Source organism: Podarcis vaucheri (assembly GCF_965113315.1).
Source record: "Podarcis vaucheri genome assembly, chromosome: 4".
Taxonomy (NCBI): Eukaryota; Metazoa; Chordata; class Lepidosauria; order Squamata; family Lacertidae; genus Podarcis; species Podarcis vaucheri.
The window spans coordinates 14,317,278-14,335,807 of NC_138762.1; the positions used below are offsets into that span (position 1 = coordinate 14,317,278).

An 18,530-nucleotide genomic window follows, 5' to 3' on the forward strand; every position below is an offset into this window, starting at 1 on the left:
CAACCCCACCCCCAAAAAATCTGCTCCTTGGAAGGCTATAGGGCCCCTCTGGAGCAGGTAGAGAGTGTAGTGGGGAGAGAAACCCGAAATCCTATCGAACAAGCAGATCTCTATTATGCAAGTGAGCAGACATTGCTGGATGTCATCCATAATTTCAGAGTTTGCCCATTTGTGTCAGTGAAACACAAAGAAGGAAACAGGCAGGTAGGTGTCAGTGAAACAGGTTGGTAAGATCCAGTATTGGGGACAAATTCAGCAGACCCCAGCAAGCTATACACCAAGGGAGGGAGAACACAGTATTTTGCACACAGGTGCAGTTCAAGTGCAAAGAATTAATAAGAAATGGCAGGCAGAGAGGAAGATGTCAGCAGGACTAGGATGTGATGGCAGATTCCTGCCCCTCCTTCCCATTTGCAAGCAGCCAGGAGAGGAAGGGATCAATGTCCTTCCCGCTTTGTCTTTCCGGATCTGAGAAAAGACCAAAAGGCTAGAAAGAGGGCTCTACTTACTCCTTCCTCCTGGTCTAAGTAGTTGCTCTCTGTTCTCTGAGCTCTGGAGAATGCAAGGTACTCAAATCCCTCAGAGGAGTTTTCAAAGATGCTGCTCTGTATAGCAGGTGGGCAAGGGCAGCGACAAAGCCTTGCACAGAACACAGGTCCCCTTCAGGTACAACCGAGGGAGGAGGAAGAGAGCTTCACTTTTCGTTTAAGAAGAGAACGCGGATGAAGAAAAAGAGCCCTTTTTGGTGTCTGCCACCTGTTAATCCAAGCCCCAGAAAAGCCGCTCACAAACTACTCAAAGCAGGTTCGTGTTGATGCAGGAAAACCGGTTGCAACACATACCTCCCCAAAGGCCTAGTCCAAATTAGGAGTGTTGCAAGCAACTTTCATCTCGCTCTCCCTCGCTCTCTCTTAGTACTAGACACACACATACATGCACACTAACAAATTAAAGAGTCACAACAAGCCTGCCAGCCAAAATTCCGCCCATTTTTATTTTTCAAAAATAAGTTGGGAAGAGACATAATCACTCTGAAGCAAGAGGATTCTCCACCTTTCGAGAAGGTGGAGAAGGGAACTGAGAAAACTCACTTTGCAAGCTCTTGTCGAAACATGCAAAAAACCAAAACAAAGCCACACCCTTCATTAGTGCGTTTGTCAAAGCAAAACATGCCAAATTACAGCGTGCTGCAAGGAATGGGCACTTTGGGTCTCAGCAGCGAGGACGACCACACATTGTTACAAACTACAGAGGAAAGAGGTCTTTATGGACTTCCAACTGGTTTAAATTAGGGTGGAACATCTAGCAAAGGGGCAGGGGAGGGAAAAATCAGTTTCAGGAAGAACAATATGGAAATAGTGAAATAGCTCGTGCAAGGAAGACGGGCAGCGTTTCTTTGTTGCTGCAAGTGGAACCAGGGAAGGAGACATAAGAAGATAAAAATGAACATATGATGATACCCAGCTCTACCTCTCTACCAGTGAGGGCAGTGAAGGTCCTGTGTGAGTGTCTGGAGATGGCTGGAGGATGGATGGCGGCTAACGGATTGAGGTTGAATCCCGACAGGACAGAAGTACTGTTCTTGGGGGACAGGGGGCGGGCTGGTGTGGAGGACTCCCTGGTCCTGAATGGGGTAACTGTGCCCCTGAAGGACCAGATGTGCAGGCTGGGAGTCATTTTGGACTCACAGCTGTCCATGGAGGGGCAGGTCAGTTCTGTGTCCAGGGCAGCTGTCTCCCAGCTCCACCTGGTACACAGGTTGAGACCCTACCTGCCTGCGGACTGTCTCGCCAGAGTGGTGCATGCTCTACTTATCTCTCGCTTGGACTACTGCAGTGCGCTCTACGTGGGGCTACCTTTGAAGGTGACCCGGAAACTACAACTAATTCAGAATGCGGCAGCTAGATTGGTGACTGGGAGTCGCCACTGGAATCATATAACACCGGTCCTGAGATACCTGCATTGGCTCCCAGTACGTTTCCAAGTGCAATTCAAAGTGTTGGTGCTGACCTTTAAAGCCCTAAACGGCCTCGGTTCAGTATATCTGAAGGAGCGTCTCTACCCCCATTGTTCTGCCCAGACACTGAGGTCCAGCTCCGAGGGCCTTCTGGCGGTTCCCTCGCTGCGAGAAGTGAGGTTACAGGGAACCAGGCAGAGGGCCTTCTTGGTAGTGGCACCTGCCCTGTGGAACACCCTCCCATCAGTTGTCAAGGAAATAAGCAACTATCCTACATTAAAAAGACAAGTGAAGGCAGCCCTGTTTAAGGAAGTTTTTAATGTTTAATGCTGTACTGTGTTTTGAACGTTTGATTGGGAGCTGCCCAGAGTGGCTGGGGAAACCCAGATAGATGGACGGGGTATAAATATATATTATTATTATTATTATTATTATTATTATTATTATTATTATTATTATTATTATTGTTATTATTGTTATTATTGTTATTATTGTTATTATTGTTATTATTGTTATTATTGTTATTATTGTTATTATTATTAACAACATACAAAAAGGTGTTGGATGAGGAAAAATTGCTTGTAAAAATGGATATGTTAGTCAAAACTGCAAACAAAAATGTTTATTAAGAGAAATCCATGCTAAAATGCTGATAAATTTTCTTCAGGAATTCACTAAATGCTGCAGAAATGTGGAGAACTGAATTTAAGACTGGGGGGTGGGTGGGATGGATGAAGAACTGGGAGCACCAAAGTTGGCAGATTCTTCCACCCCTACTGACAATGGGGGTGGAAAAATGGTGCCTGCAATTTCCTACACCACAACATCTTGTTGCTAGCCCAGTGGGTCCCCAAATTCCCATGCCCTAGAACACTTCAAAATTCCTGAGGGTCTTGGAGAAGCACTGTATGGATTCTCTGCCTGTTGTAGCAATTGCAGCATACCGTGCAAGATGCTGTACATTTTTAATGGATTTTTATTTCATTTTTTATTTTTTACATTTGGCATATTTTTTTCTACTGCAGTTTGAGTTCTACAGAGTTCAAATGGCAATATGATAAAATGCAACGTAAGAAATAAAAGAAGAAATTCGAGTATTTGATGTGATTGATGTGCCGTCTCCTTTCTTCAACCACACACCTACAGATGAGCTGCAGACGACCTGAAAGAGGCTTGTTAAGCACTGTTGGTATTGATTGGGAACTTCTGTGCTAAACTAGACACCACGTATACACCGGACGGTGAAAAACTATGACTTGTCTTTTGAATTGGTGGTGGTGATGGGGACGGGACAGTTTGTTGTGAAGTAAAATGACGAATTCAGTACACAAAGGTACAGAGCTTTCAGGGGCACATAGCAGGAGGAGTATGAGAATTGGGGTCCCTGTTTTCACGTCTGAACTATTTGAGAAGCAGCTTTGCATCAAATGGAGGAAATGGCAGCATTTGGAGCCATTGTATGCAATGGGACTGGATGTGTGACATTTCCTTCCCTGACTAATACAAAACTCAGCAAAGACCTTAATAGTTCCCCCTGCTCCACTCCCTCCAAATGATTACAGGGCTATTTAATCCTCATAATTGCTGTAGCAGAGCGCAGAGCCACTGATGAAACAATCATCTGGGTTAAGCCTCACAATACTGGTTTTGGATTCTGCAGCCTTCTTAAAACTCAGTGTAATTTCCCGGGAGATAGTAATCAACACATTTTGTAGACTGAAAAAAACAACAACAACCAGTGGCTCGGGCTTTACTTGTCTTTAACTTTTACAGCTCCTGGCGTGATAAATAATATTTCAGAACTAGCTATGGATTCAGCCCTTAAGGAAATCAGCCCTGAGTGCTCACTGGAAGGACAGATCGTGAAGCTGAGGCTCCAATACTTTGGCCACCTCATGAGAAGAGAAGACTCCCTGGAAAAGACCCTGATGTTGGGAAAGATGGAGGGCACAAGGAGAAGGGGACGACAGAGGACGAGATGGCTGGACGGTGTTCTCAAAGCTACAAACATGAGTCTGACCAAACTGTGGGAGGCAGTGGAAGACAGGAGTGCCTGGCGTGCTCTGGTCCATGGGGTCACGAAGAGTCGAACACGACTAAATGACAACAACAACAGCTATGGATTTAGCTTCTGCTCTCAGTTCAAATGAGATTGGCTCAATTTAATCTGAGCTAAACCAGTCACCACGGAAACACAAGAAGATCTGATTTGAACCTTACTGCCACTCAGGGCCGTCTTACCCATAGGTGCTAGGGGTGTGGGGCACCCGGACACTGGGCATTCAGGAGCGCCAGGCTGAGAGTCCGGGGCCCAAGAGTTGAGTTTGGGGAAGAGCTCGCCCATCAGTCGGAGCACCGCTGTGGACTCTTCTGCTGTGGGCGGCTCTGCGCTGCAAGTTCGGGGGTGGCCGAGCCAATGAGATGCTGAGGCAGCCGGCTGGCTCCGCCCTCCTGCACGCCTGGAACGGGGCAACCAGGGGAGCAGGGCAGATCTTTGCACCCCAGCGCTGCATATGCTTAAGACAGCCCTGCTGCCACTAATTGCCCTCTAAAACCATCCTGGTCCTTCATTCACTGTCAAAGCTGGACCATGAACAACAGACTGTGATAGGGTCAGCATAAAACATTGCTCCTCTCGAGCCACAGTTGCCACCTGACTCTTCCTCTTCCCCACTACTGCTACCCTCTCCTCATTTTATCAATTTATGTAATCTGGTGGCAGAAGCGGTAGCTTTTCTGCCTCTCCCCTGCTCCCCACTTTGTTCTAGGAAAGGCCAAGAAGGTCCCTCTTCAGAGTGAGTCATTCTGAGATAGGTGGCCAGGAAAGCACCTAGGAATGCTTCTTAAATCCAAGGGGAGAGGTTTAGAGTTGACTTTGCTGCATTGGCTAGAAATGCTGTTTGAACTTAGAAAATAGCAACTTTAAACCTTCTTTCTGGGGTGAGTCAGGAACCATTTAACAAGCAGGCAAGGAGATGTGTAACCTCTTTTGTTCCTTAAGGGAGTATGTTATCATTATGTAAATGTACGAGCGGGAACTGATAAATCGACAGCTGGAGGATAATGGGAAAGGGGAATTTAAAAAAAAATCAATAAAAATCAATAACTGAAAATTGAAAAAGAAAGAAGGGAAGGTTGACTTCCTTCGACCACTATACGGTTCCTGTAGGCTCATATCTTTGGTTGTCTGCAATCATTATAAACCTTGTGGAGAGACAATTTTTTACCTGTGGAGTTTTTAGCCTAAACTAAGCCAGTCATAGTTTGTGGAACAGAGCTTCTTCATACAATTTGTAAAGACATCCCATTCTCTCCTGATTTTTTCATTTGGTTGATCTCTTACTATTTCTGTTAATTTCGCCAATTTCTTCTTCTCTTTTCCCCCTTTCATTTTCTTTTTAATATATTTTCTTTTTACTTTTTTCTTATCTATTTATTATTCTTGTTTTCTATTTGTATTTTTTGGTATATGTTAATTAAGGCAAAATGTATGCTCTGTATAAATGCATGTTTTTTGTATGCATGTAACAAGTATGTAGGGACGCGGGTGGCGCTGTGGGTAAAACCTCAGCACCTAGGACTTGCCAATCGCATGGTTGTCAGTTCGAATCCCCGCGGCGGGGTGCGCTCCCGTTGCTCGGTCCCAGCGCCTGCCAACCTAGCAGTTCGAAAGCACACCAGTGCAAGTAGATAAATAGGGACCACTTACTGGTGGGAAGGTAAACGGCGTTTCCGTGTGCTGCTTTGGCTCAGCCACGTGACCCGGAAGTGTCTGCGGACAGCGCTGGCTCCCAGCCTCTAGAGTGAGATGAGCGCACAACCCTAGAGTCTGGCAAGACTGGCCTGTACGGGCAGGGGTACCTTTACCTTTACTTTAACAAGTATGTGGCAAATAAAAATAATTAATAATAATAATTGTAAATTGAATATAAGGAATGCAATGTAAATTAGAAATAAATATGTAACATCAAGGAGCAATTGGGGGAAGTAGGGACACATCTAGGACGAAGAGTGGGAAGTCAACTTTTTGGGGAAATTGTATTAAATGATGTAATTTGGCACTGATTTGTTAAAAATTAGGAAAACTAATAAATATGATGGGGGGCATTTAACAAGCAGCAGAGCCAAAGGTCAGACCCATAGAACATATGAGGACATAAGAAGAGCCTATTGGAGCAGGCCAATGGCCCATCTTGTCCACCATTTTGTTCTCACAGTGGCCAACCAGATTGTGCTGGGCCCGGGGGTAAACCTGAGCAACGCGGTCCAGGTCCTGTCCTGAATCCAAGGGTTCTGCAAAGAGTCAGTCCGACAGGGTCAAGGCAGGAAACCAGGCTAGGTCAGGCACAGGGTCACAGGCAGGTTCGAGCAAAGAGCAATGTTGCTCCCGCAACCTGGGGTGGGGTCCGACAGCCTTTTATCTATGTCAGGGTAACAGCTGGTCCTGATCCCCTGGTGACTCACCTCCTGTGAGTACTCAGGTCTCTCCTCTCAGACCTAAGCCTCTGCAGCTCGGGAGATGTTGGTGGGTTACTAGACCCAGAGGCCACCTCAGCCTCCCCTGACCCAACCGGTAGTGGAGCAGCTGTAAGTGATGGCCCAGCTGAAGGCAACGATGTCATCCCCGCATCTGGAGCCAGGGCAGGCTTAGGCCCCTGACTCGGCCCAGCTGGTGCTTGTTGCAAGGGAACATGTGCAGACTGGGGCTCTTCAGAATCTGGCCCCAGACTTGGTTCTGATGCCACCTGAGGCAGAGGATCCGGTGTGGACTGAGACTCCTCTGGTACTGAGTCCGAGCCCAAGTCCCAGGCCATCACACTGATGCCTCTGGTAAGCCCACAAGCAGGACCCAAGTACTCTCCCCTCCTGCAGTTTCCAGCAAATGGTATTCAGAAGCATGCTGGAGCCTCTGTCATGGCTAGCAGCCACTGATAAGACTTAACCTCCATGATAATCCTCTTTCAAAGCCATCCAAGTTGGTGGCTGTCGTTGCCTCCTGGGGGAGCAAGCTCTGTAGTTTATGAGCTAAATGAAAAAGTACTTTCTATTACTCATGCTGAATCTGCCGAGGAGCAAGTCGTGATACTGGAGCATAAAAAAGCAACATGAAGCCTTCTCGAATTCCTTCCCGTCCAAAAAGATCCAGTGGCTAGCACGGGTTGGTAGAGCCAATCTGGGGACTTGAGGAACCTCAATGAGAAGTTTCCACCTGCAGATTAAAGTTTGTTCTCAATAGATCTCTCATCCCTGAGCTCCCATCTGCCCAGGTCCAGCCAGTATTCTGAGGAGCACATTAGTGTCTTTCTCCAGATTGGTGCTCCCTGTGAAATGTGACTGGAAGGGGTTAGGGAGGAGAATGAATGAAGAGCCCATGTTCTTGGCCGTACAAGGCCAAAGAGGATAGACGGAACGCTTTGCTTCTGTCTCCATCAGATATGGTTATCAGCTTGCAATTAAAAGAAGCAGCATTTGGCCCAGTGTAACGGATGCCTCAAGTGCCTATTTATGAAGCATTTGGATTTATTTTCGTTCCCAGCTCATGCACAGCAATCTGGACATGTTCCAAATATCCCCCTTATGAACTTCAGAAACACTTCCACTGTTGAGTTGGTGCCAGGACCATTACTCTTCTGTTAGCAGCAAAAGAAAACAAAAACAACAAAAAATGTGCCCAGAAATCCGAAATGATCTAACTTAATGAGCTCATAAACTTCCCAACATAAAGCAAGCAACATACACAATCTGTTAATGGAGGCTCTAATTTACCGCTGCCTGCAAAACAAGCATGTTGTTTTTTTAATAGGGTGAAGGTCTCCTTTCTTTATTAACTTGCAGCTAAATTATGCACTGAGCAAATAGCATTGCCAGAGGTCTGCAAACACACACACACACACACACACAACCAAGAGATTTGCATAGCTACTGGCCCTGAGCTGGTAAGCATTTTGGAATAATATATAGACTGCACACAAATCCCCACAAGGGCAGCCAAACTGATCCCATGAGCACCTAGCCTGCAGAACCGGTGCTGTTACAAGTGTCACACAATGTTCAGTCTGCAGTTGTAAGAAATTGATATGCTAGTGTGGCAGCACCTACACTTGGAACTCCCTGTATACAGTGGTACCTCGGGTTAAGTACCTAATTCGTTCCGGAGGTCCACTCTTAACCTGAAACTGTTCTTAACCTGAAGCACCACTTTAGCTAACGGGGCCTCCCGCTGCTGCCGCGCTGCCGGAACACGATTTCTGTTCTCATCCTGAAGCAAAGTTCTTAACCTGAAGCACTATTTCTCGGTTAGCGGAGTCTGTAACCTGAAGCGTATGTAACCTGAAGTGTATGTAAGCCAAGGTACCACTGTATTGACATTGGGTAGGTGGCTACATTACTCTTTTTGACACCTGCTAAAAACGTTTTTGTTCAGACAAGCCTATCTGGATATGTAGAAGGCTGGTGTGTGGTTTAATCCTCTTGGTTCATTTTTTAAATAGTTGTTTTCAACTGCTTTTATTGTTTTATTCTCAAATGTCATTGGCCAGGCTTTATCCACTCTACAGTGGCTAGCATGCTGACAGATTTCATGCACTTCTGCCAAAAAGAAAGAAAAATATCATAATTTCTTTATTTCTCAGTCCAAAGTGACTTCAAGATGCAAGCTGGTGACAGGTCAAGGATAAAAAAATCTGTTCAAGATAATAATAAAAAGGATCAGGTCTTAACGTTTAATAAGTTATTCTACAAGGGGGGTCTGCAACAAAATGTTGCATTCCAGAGCTCTTTTCTATGATCCCAGCCAGCCATCCCCTGTTCCAGAATACTTATTTCCATCCCCCTTGGTTTCTGCCCCGGACCACTCAGTCAACATTCCATTGCTAATGAGCATGCCCAGTCCTTTTTTGGGCGGGCTCCTACACATAGGGTTTTCTCCCCCTAAACACTTTTGTACTGCGGCAAACTTTGGGCTTTCCCAGAGGCTCCTTATAGCTCCCCTTGTACATGGACTACATCAGATTGGCTACATTAAGACCCATGCTTAGGAGGACGAGGTTTCCATTAGTTTATAGGACTGCTCACAGCCAGATTTCTGAAATCCTATGTGTAGCAAACACAGCTTAAACCCACCAGTGACCACAATTAGCTCCTCCACAGATTCCTGTTCCAAATGGCTGAGTCATATTAACTGAGCGGTTCTATCGCAAAGTTTATGGTTGCTGCACAATATGTTTCTTTCAAACAGATTGCTTTTGTCAGGCAGGAATCTCGCAATCTTACAAGAGATTGAGTGAGTCGCTATAAAGGATGGCAATGATGGAAAATTGATCTCCTTGCTTTACCCTGGCAATCAATTCAGCTGCACAGTTTCTTTCATTTTTAAGAAAGAAAAACCCAACAAAGAAAAAAAGACAGGCAGGGCAAAGATGGGAAGAGAATTAGATGTATTTTTCTTCATTATACCTTTAGCTCCATTCAGTAAACTTAAGGCTAGATTTTTAGTTGCATGTTAAACTGGCAGGAGGCTGTAAAATGACTACAGCAGTAGAAACCTGAGCAAAATCTGGTGGCCAATTTGAGTTTTGGCTGGTTCAGAGAAAGTGATGCTATGCTTGGATCCTCAACCTGTCCCCAGTCAGCCCTCACCTCCCTGCCTTCTTAAATTACAGGGTGTGTCACTGCATGTTCTTTCCTTATTTCCATCGGAAGCAGGGACAGAAAGTAGTGTCATTGATTTCTAGGGCTTGAGGACAAGGGACGTGTGGGCAAGGTTTTCGATAGGAGTGACAGGACATCAGATCTAAGAACAGCCTGTGAGATTGGTTAACAAACAGGGGTGCTTCTGTTGTTGGCGTCCATCTGTCTCAAAAGGCAATGGAATGTGCCTCCAGGGGTGAAGTCCAACTGGACCACGTCAACATTGAAGTGGTCTCTCTGGGGTGCAAGTCTGAGCAGGGTGCATGGAGGTCCTGGGCTGGCCAGACAACAAGACCCCCACTCTTGGCCTCTCTGATGTGGTCCAGAGGAGAGCAGGGAGATGTATTTGACGCCAGCTTGGATGCAGGAGTTGCCAGAAGGAGGCGTACAGGGCAGCATCCAACCGTCTTAGGGACTCCACTTAGGATTTATTTGGGGTTAACTCCTTAGCCCTTTCTTCCTCTAAAGATGTCCTGAAAGGCAGAGGAGTTTTAGGATCAGTGTTTTCCTTCTCCTATAAGGGCTACCTTTCCAGGTTGATGAGCCCTATCTGCCCCTCACTTCAATGCTTCAATGCACAAGTAATGTATAAAACACATGTGGGGAAAAAACACATTTTCAAGGGTCATGGAGAAAAGTCCTTACTTTTACCCCTTGTAGAACTCAGGGAGGAGGAGGAGTGGGATAAACCTAGAATTACCGTATTTTTCACTCCATAAGACACAGCAGACCATAAGACACACCTAGTTTTTGGAAGAGGAAAACAAGAAAAAAAATATTCTGAATTTCAGATGCCAGAACAACAAGAGGGATCGCTGTGCAGTGAAAGCAGCGATCCCTCTTGCTGTTCTGGCTTCTAGGATAGCTGCGCAGCCTGCATTCGCTCCATAAGACGCACACACATTTCCCCTTACTTTTTAGGAGGGAAGAAGTGAGTCTTATAGAGCAAAAAATACGGTAGTTGGCTTTGTCATTGGCTCAAGCCTTTTCAACCTCCCTTCCTGCAACAGCACCAGGCTTTTCCCCCAGGACAGACCCAAATATTGGACACACATTTTAGACCACAAATGCATAGGTTTACCTGAGTCTTCCGTCCTCTGCTGCAGCTCCTCCTGGTATAATCTTAGTAATAAATATCCCAGGATCATCCCCAATGTGTGGGTTGTCTGTTCCTCCAGCAATGCTGAAACCCAGGCCAGAATTTCCCTAAAGGAAATAACAAGGACGGGGTGGGGGGGGAGAGAAGAAAATAAAATTATTGTCTGTTATAGGTGGACGATCGTTCTCAACTAGTGAAGGCTGGTCCAAGTGGGGTGCTGTATCATCAACTCTAATCTGACCTGAGCCAACCTCCACCTGCCAGCCTTCCGGCTTACAAACCCAGGAGGCGTTGCAGCCTGTTGCCTTTGTCCATTAAGAATATATAATTCTTTTTATATATAAAAAGAATTGGTTAGCTCTGCCTGTCTTTGTCTCTGGCTCCACCTACTGTTTGGGCTCCTGCCCTACTAGTCCCAATGGGCACCAGCCAACCTTAGCCTCAACTACACAAATATGACTGTTAACTTAAAACATTAGACTCAAAGTGCCTGCCTGTATAAAAGCAAAGCTCGCAGGGTGGCGGTGGGAAATGGCACTCAGCCTTGCAATCCAAACACCAGTAAATTTCAGAGGGAAGAGCAGACTCTGCCCACAGAATTTTAAGTGCTGTGTTATCGATTCACTCCCCATTTGCTAAAGAGCTATGCTGCCTTGGCAGAAGATGCCTTTAACGCACACCACTTTAACAACCCAAGCTTATTTTGTCATTGCAAAACATCCCTTCTCTTTACTAAGATAAATGGCATCTCTTCAATGCTATTTTCAAAAGCTTCCTAAAGAATAGAAAGAAATCCTCAACAGTTTGCTAAATTGCTTTGGTTACAATAAATGCTCCTTTGAAGAGACATGGTAGAATTCCACAGGGACCTCAGCTTCCTATATGGCTTGAGCTGAGGACTTCAGTTGGTGTTGGTGACAGGGGTTGGAAAAATGAGCACCTATATCCCCGAAGGGTTGGGGAAATGGGCACCTATGTCCCCGAAGGGTTGGGGAAATGGGCACCTATGTCGCCGAAGGGTTGGGGAAATGGGCACCCATGTCCCTGAAGGGTTGGGGAAATGGACACCTATGTCCCTGAAGGGTTGGGGAAATGGGCACCTATGTCGCCGAAGGGTTGGGGAAATGGGCACCTATGTCCCCGAAGGGTTGGGGAAATGGGCACCTATGTCCCCGAAGGGTTGGGGAAATGGGCACCTATGTCCCCGAAGGGTTGGGGAAATGGGCACCTATGTCCCCGAAGGGTTGGGGAAATGGGCACCTATGTCCCCGAAGGGTTGGGGAAATGGGCACCTATGTCGCTGAAGGGTTGGGGAAATGGGCACCTATGTCGCCGAAGGGTTGGGGAAATGGGCACCTATGTCCCCAAAGGGTTGGGGAAATGGGCACCTATGTCCCCGAAGGGTTGGGGAAATGGGCACCTATGTCCCCGAAGGGTTGGGGAAATGGGCACCTATGTCCCCGAAGGGTTGGGGAAATGGGCACCTATGTCCCCGAAGGGTTGGGGAAATGGGCACCTATGTCCCCAAAAGGTTGGGGAAATGGGCACCTATGTCCCTGAAGGGTCCTGCTGCCATACCTTGCTGGTCCTTCAAACTTGCCTGTCATCTCAAACCAAATGAGTGGTGATATGATTAAGAATTCATCTCCATTCACTCACTTGGCACCTCTCTCTCTTTAGGCGGCTGAGTGTTGGGCTCAGAGAAAGAGCAACCAGGGGGGGACAATTCATTGATGGGGGCTCAGTGAGGACATCTTGCTCAAAGTCCCCCCCAATCATATAATCAGAGTTGGAAGGGACCCCAAGGGCCATCTAACTCAGCTCCTTACAATGCATGAACCTTGCCACAGACAATCCCTGGGTTGGCTCAAAACACCAGTTTTCTGGTTAGCAGCATTTTTCATTGTGGTGGTTTTGTCCCTGCTTCTGAACTGAGCATGGTGGTGTCTTGGCATCACAAGCGGGGAGAGTGAAGTTGCAGTCTGGTCCTTTTTGCAGGCTGGTGGACTAGATGGACCTTTGGCCTTCTCTAGAAGGGCTGTTCTTACATTCTTGCTAGGGGTGTGCAATGGGTTCTTATGAGTCCCAAGCCCAAACCTGACCGACTAGGAGGGATATTTGGGTGTCAGGCTGAGACAGCCATGGATTGCTATGGGTCAGCTGAAATGTCACTGAGCATTCTGGGGCTTTCACAGGGTGGAGCATCTGGCAGGAAAATCCACCAATAAGCTGAGGCCTACCTAACAACTGGCTGCATCTTCTCAGGAGAAGGTAAAAGCCTGACGCTACCTGGTTCTCCTTCCTGCCTGATGCTCCACCCCACAGAATTGCTGTGTCTGCTCAACAGCTGTTGACACAAGGCACAGATCCTGTGGGGTGCTCACTTGCATGAGCACCTTTGAAGGGGCCCCCTCAGAACTGAACTCCAGCCCCCCCCCGGTTAATAAGCAGCATCTCCTCCCCCACCCCTCCCACCTCAGCAACATATGTTTAATTAGGGTTTTTGCCCTAATTAAACATTAACCCCACCCCTGAACTAATTCAGGACAAAAGCTGAGGTGCTGCAGGTGGTTCCTAACTGGGGGCGGGGCATGATCAGAGCTGTGGGGTGGATATGGGGCTGGGGCTGTACACACCCTTCATCCTTATAGGGCAAAATTCAGGTAGCAGTGGAAGCAGGGTCCTCTTTTAACATTTTGCTGGCATGTATGTGATGATGGCTGTTTTAATCACAACATTATCGTTTTTGTTTTAATTATTGCAAGGTTGTGATTCATTTGCAAGTTATGATGCAGATTGGTGGAGGGAAGCAAGCCGTAAGCTTTTCCAGAGTGAATCATTGCCAACTCCTAACATTTCACTGGAGCTGCGGGCCAGCAGCACTGTGAAGTCTATTCCATCGCTGTCCCCCTAGGGGCAACATTTCAAAGGAAAGGGTCAGCACCCCTTGCTGGCACTCCAAGATCCTGTAAATTGCTAGTAATTAATCCTCCTGGAAACCTTGACCCAAGCAACAGAGTCCATCAAGGCTGTTGCACTTGCTTGTTCCGCCGTTGAACACATCCGCCGACAAGGCATTGTTAGATCACACACACAAGTTTAGCTTGCTTTCTTCTTTGGATAAATTGGGGAACGTGAACACAAAGGTAATGGCAGAGTCGCTGCAGTCCTTGACGAAATAAAAGGCACTGAGACAAACTAGAAAACAGCCCAAAATTTGAGTAGGGGCTGGAATTCAGGGTGTGCACATCAGGTGGAAGGCTGGGTGAGAAGGAAGTAGCAGGGTTGGGGCTTCAGGGTACTGTGAGCTGTTGAGTCCTTCTCAAGGTGTCCTCCAGCTAGAGCGTGCTGTGAGAAGGATGCAACACGACAGGGCAGGGTGTTGTGAGAAATGCACCCCCCAAAAAAACTGCACCTGGGGCAACAGCCTGCCAGCCTCCCCACCCACTACACCTCTTCCCCCACTATTCCCCGGGCTCTGATCCTTCTTCCCTTGATGGTTTCCCAGCTGGTTCCTCCCACCATTCATTTCTGTCCAACCAGTCCATGACAATAACACATTTCAGAAGGTTTCAAACAAATTCTCTCATCCTTCCTCTGTGCTCCATCCTTGCTTCTAGGAGACTGTTTTTGTGTGTGAGGCACATGCAAAAGGGATCGTTCCATTCCATCACAGCGGGAGCCCTTTCCCCACCTCTAAGTAAATGCCATTGATCAAACAGATTGCAGTTCAGGGCCCAATGTTGCTGTTTATAAGGCTTTACATTTACAATGCACGCTCCCTCTCCCAAATCAATTACTCAGCCTGCTTCCTAAACGAGAGAAAAATCCCTGAGGATTGGTCACGAAGGCACAAGCGGGGGTGGAAAGGACTGCTAAAACTTGACTGCATTTGCGATAGACACCTTTCCTCAGGATGGGTGCTGGATAATGTGGCCCCTATGACAAAATGCAAGCTTTCAAGGGTGGCTGTGCGATGGTTTGTGTAATGCTTTGGAAAGTGCAAACTGTAACAGCCCCTCTTCAAATGTGAACTGGATCAAATTTCTCCTTTATCCATAGTTACAACACCTGACAAAAATGCCTTTAAGTGTAGGTTTTATCCCATTGCTCCTGTGGCCATGAAGAACACACACACTCCTGCTCAAAGTTATATTTAGTGGGTGTTTCTTGTGTGGAGAATTCCACCCCTTTCCCTTCATTCACAAATGGAAGCCGCCTCATTAAAACACCAGTCAGTTAAGAAGAGTACATGTGTGAGAGAAAATGTGAGGATGGTCTCTTCCACACTGGCGACAACAATAGGAAATCAGCCATGGTCTTTGACTAAATGTGTTTGCATTTAGGTGCTGTGAAAGCAAAAAATATCAAAGTAGACAAGCACTGAAATTGAATGCTCATTGCATCTCAAAACTGTGTGGCTCAGATCCGAACAGCACTTAACATTACTCTATGTACATTACACTGCGGTCAATGCAACCAACTCAGGGGAGAAGGAGACTTTAATAGCCGCAGCAAACTGCTGAATAATCTCCATCATCAATGGCGCTTTAACTGCCTATTGAATCGTAGCCATAACTTGCTCCATCCCTTGACTCTCATCCCTGCTCTATTAACATGATCTGAAAATGAATTTATTTTTACATGACTTTGAGAGCTTAGCTCCAAGGATGCTTGTTCTCAGTGTCTAATTGAACTTTTGCATTTTTTAGATCAATAGGAGAGACATTGGCTTCCAGGGGACAGTTTACTGAAGTCATTTGTAATATTGACGGATTTCCCATACATAGCTTGGGAAATAAAAGCTGCATTATTGATGTGCTTCTTATGCATCGACATATGTGTATATCTATAAAGAAATTGAGCAAGCATTTCTGCTATTAATACTCTACCCCTCTCAAACCAGCTTGTTGTGCTCCTGAATCACTTGTTATTTTTAATGATGCTGCTTGACTTGGTTTAGCCAAGGATTTACCTAATGGTTTCTTCAAAGAATCGTAGAGCTGTAGAGTTAGAAGGGACCCTGAGGGTCATCTAGTCCAACCCCCTGCAATGCAGGAATCTCAGCTAAAGCATCCATGGATGACTGACCATTCAACCTCTGCTTATAAACCTCCAAAGAAGGAAAATCCACAACATTCCGAGGGAGTCCATTCCACTGTCAAACAGCTCTTACTGTCAGAAAGCTTTTCCATATGTTGAGTCAGATTCTCATTTCTTCTAACTTGAAGCCATTGGTTTGAGTCCTACCCTCCAGAGCAGGAGAAAACAAGCATGCTCCATCTTCCATGTGACAGCCCTTCAGATATTTGAAGATGGCTATCATATCTCCTCTCAGTCTCCTCTTTTCAGGGATAAACCTACCCGGCTCCTTCAACCGTAAAAGAAAATCTTAGCACAGAGATAGGGAACCAAAACACAGCCAGGGCTCAAAATTTGCACTTCTCCAACTTCTGTGCTGTGTTTAAAAATGCTTGGGGTTTTTTTTAACACAATGTGTGCAAAAAGCATATACAGTGGTACCTCGGGTTAAGTACTTAATTCGCTCCGGAGGTCTGTTCTTAACCTGAAACTGTTCTTAACCTGAAGCACCACTTTAGCTAACAGGGCCTCCCGCTGCCACCGCGCCACCACAGCACAATTTCTGTTCTCATCCTGAAGCAAAGTTCTTAACCTGAAGCACTATTTCTGGGTTAGCGGAGTCTGTAACCTGAAGCGTATGTAAAAATACCACTGTACTCATGAAAATGTAACTGATTACAGTGGATGCTTGGGTTGCAAACGTGATCCGTGCGGGGTGCACGTTTGCAACCCGCAGCATTCGCAACTCGCATCAGCACGTCTGCGCACATGCGGGTTGCAATTTGGCGCTTCTACGCATTCGTGACCACTGAAACCCAGAAGTAACCCGTTCCGGTACTTCCATGTTTCGGCAATCCGTAACCCAAAAAAACACAACACAACCTGAAGCGCCTGTAGCCCGAGGTATGACTGTATATTGGGAAGAACAACTTTGCAGTGAACTAAACTTAAGGCTTTAAAAAGTGGAAACTTGAGAGGAACTGAAATTTGTCCATCCCTATTGCTGCCCCTGCATCAAACGGAGGTGGGATGTCTGAAAAGAAAAAGCTGCTGGTCTGAATAGGTTCTTCCTGCGATTTGGAACCCTGCACAATCAGCTAGCCAGGTCTTGATTGTATGCTCTTCAGGCTCCAAGGAACACTTATATAAGCCTATTAGGACTCATTCGTGCTATATTCTGGCCCCCATCCTGCAATGTTCTTTGGAAGCTGAATGTGCACTCAGCAGCCTTCCCTGGCTCATAATTAGTACCAGTTTAACTTTTTAGAGTGCTCAGCACCTTGAGAGATCAAACTGCACCTCCCCCAGGTATACCAAACAGGCACTAGATATACCTACCTGCTGGTAGTTAAAGCACATTGCCCATCAGCTCAGCACAATCTTTAGGGTGGTGGGTGCATATTCTGGGCTGGGTTTTGTTTATGTTTAAAAAGTTCATCTTAAGTAAGTGTGCCTAGGGTTGTAGTTTAAGAAGAAGCATTCTTCCATTGTATGAGAGAAGAGAGAAGGACACTTAAGAGGGTAGTTTTTATGCAGGTTTTATCAGATGAATGTAAGAAGAATCTGCTAGCCGTTGCTAGCCTTTCCTCTATGAATTTCCAAGTTGGTGGCCATCACTGCCTGCCAGTACTCACATTAAAAATAATTACATTTTTTCTTCTTCCTTTCTTTTTTTTAAAAAACCTGCTGCCTAAAAGTGGGCAACGTTTTAGTTGATTAAGGCTGGTTTTAAGTGATTAATCTAACTTGGAGGTGCCCTAGTTGTCCCAGTCAGCATGGCAAATGGTCAGGGATGATGGGAGTTGTAGTCCAACAACTTCCGGGTGCCACGTTGGCTAGGACAGGAGATGAGGCCTATGAGGCAGGCATCCAGATGTTTTGGGACTAAAACTCCCATCATCCCTAGCTAACAGGACCAGTGGTCAGAGATGATGGGAACTGTAGTCCCAAAACAGCTGGAGGGCCAGGTTTGCCTATGCCTGCAACATAAATCTCACTCCCTTCTCTTTGCTGGCAAATATTTGTTATTATTATTATTAGGAAGTCTTTTTTTACCTTGCAGGGTTGATAATGCTTTGTTGACTTTTAGCCATTCTGCATGCTTCCTTTATTTCACAGTTTACTCCATTTGATGTCATTGTTCAGTGTCATGTTTTTTCTGTTTGTTTGCAAGAAGCCACAAGGGACGTATAAAATGTATACAAGGGAAAAATGGATTGATCCGAGCTGCAATCCTATGCACGCTGCCCTGAAAGGAAGCCTCACTGAACCCAGTGGCCCTTACTTCTGAGTAAATGAGCATAGGATTGCAGGGTCATTCCTATTAGCTCTTCCACACTAATACATCTGATGGCAACGATCCTTTAGGTGGTGACCTCTATTTTTATGCTTATGCCGTGAAGCACCATTTACATGAATGGTGTTGTAAAGCTCAACAATTTCTCTCTCTAAATTAAACATTTAAATAGCCAAGAATCACCCTCTTGTTCAGGGGTGAAGTGAGAGTGATTAATACTATGCCTCTCTAAACCAGGAATTAGCTGTACACCTGCAACTGTAAAATTGCAAGCAACCAAGCACTGTGGAAAAAAGTAGGGCAGGCAATCAGTTGAAGGTAATCTCCTGGTACATTTGCAGTTGCAGCTGAGTGTCTTTGCGGCTGGTAGCAGAGAAATGAAGTATCAGCTGGATCCACTGCTAATT

The 18,530-nt window shown here is 46.0% G+C and overlaps 1 protein-coding gene across 30 annotated transcripts in view; it reads right to left on the reverse strand.

The window, feature by feature from the left end:
- DLG2 (discs large MAGUK scaffold protein 2) overlaps nt 1-18,530 on the reverse strand; it is a 921,944-nt gene that overhangs the window by 253,017 nt on the left and 650,397 nt on the right. For all 30 annotated transcript variants that reach the window (XM_082219075.1, XM_082219062.1, XM_082219073.1 and 27 more), the window contains one exon: nt 10,728-10,852. In XM_082219075.1, coding sequence (XP_082075201.1) covers nt 10,728-10,852 — 125 coding nt within the window. The remainder of the gene's footprint in view (nt 1-10,727; nt 10,853-18,530) is intronic.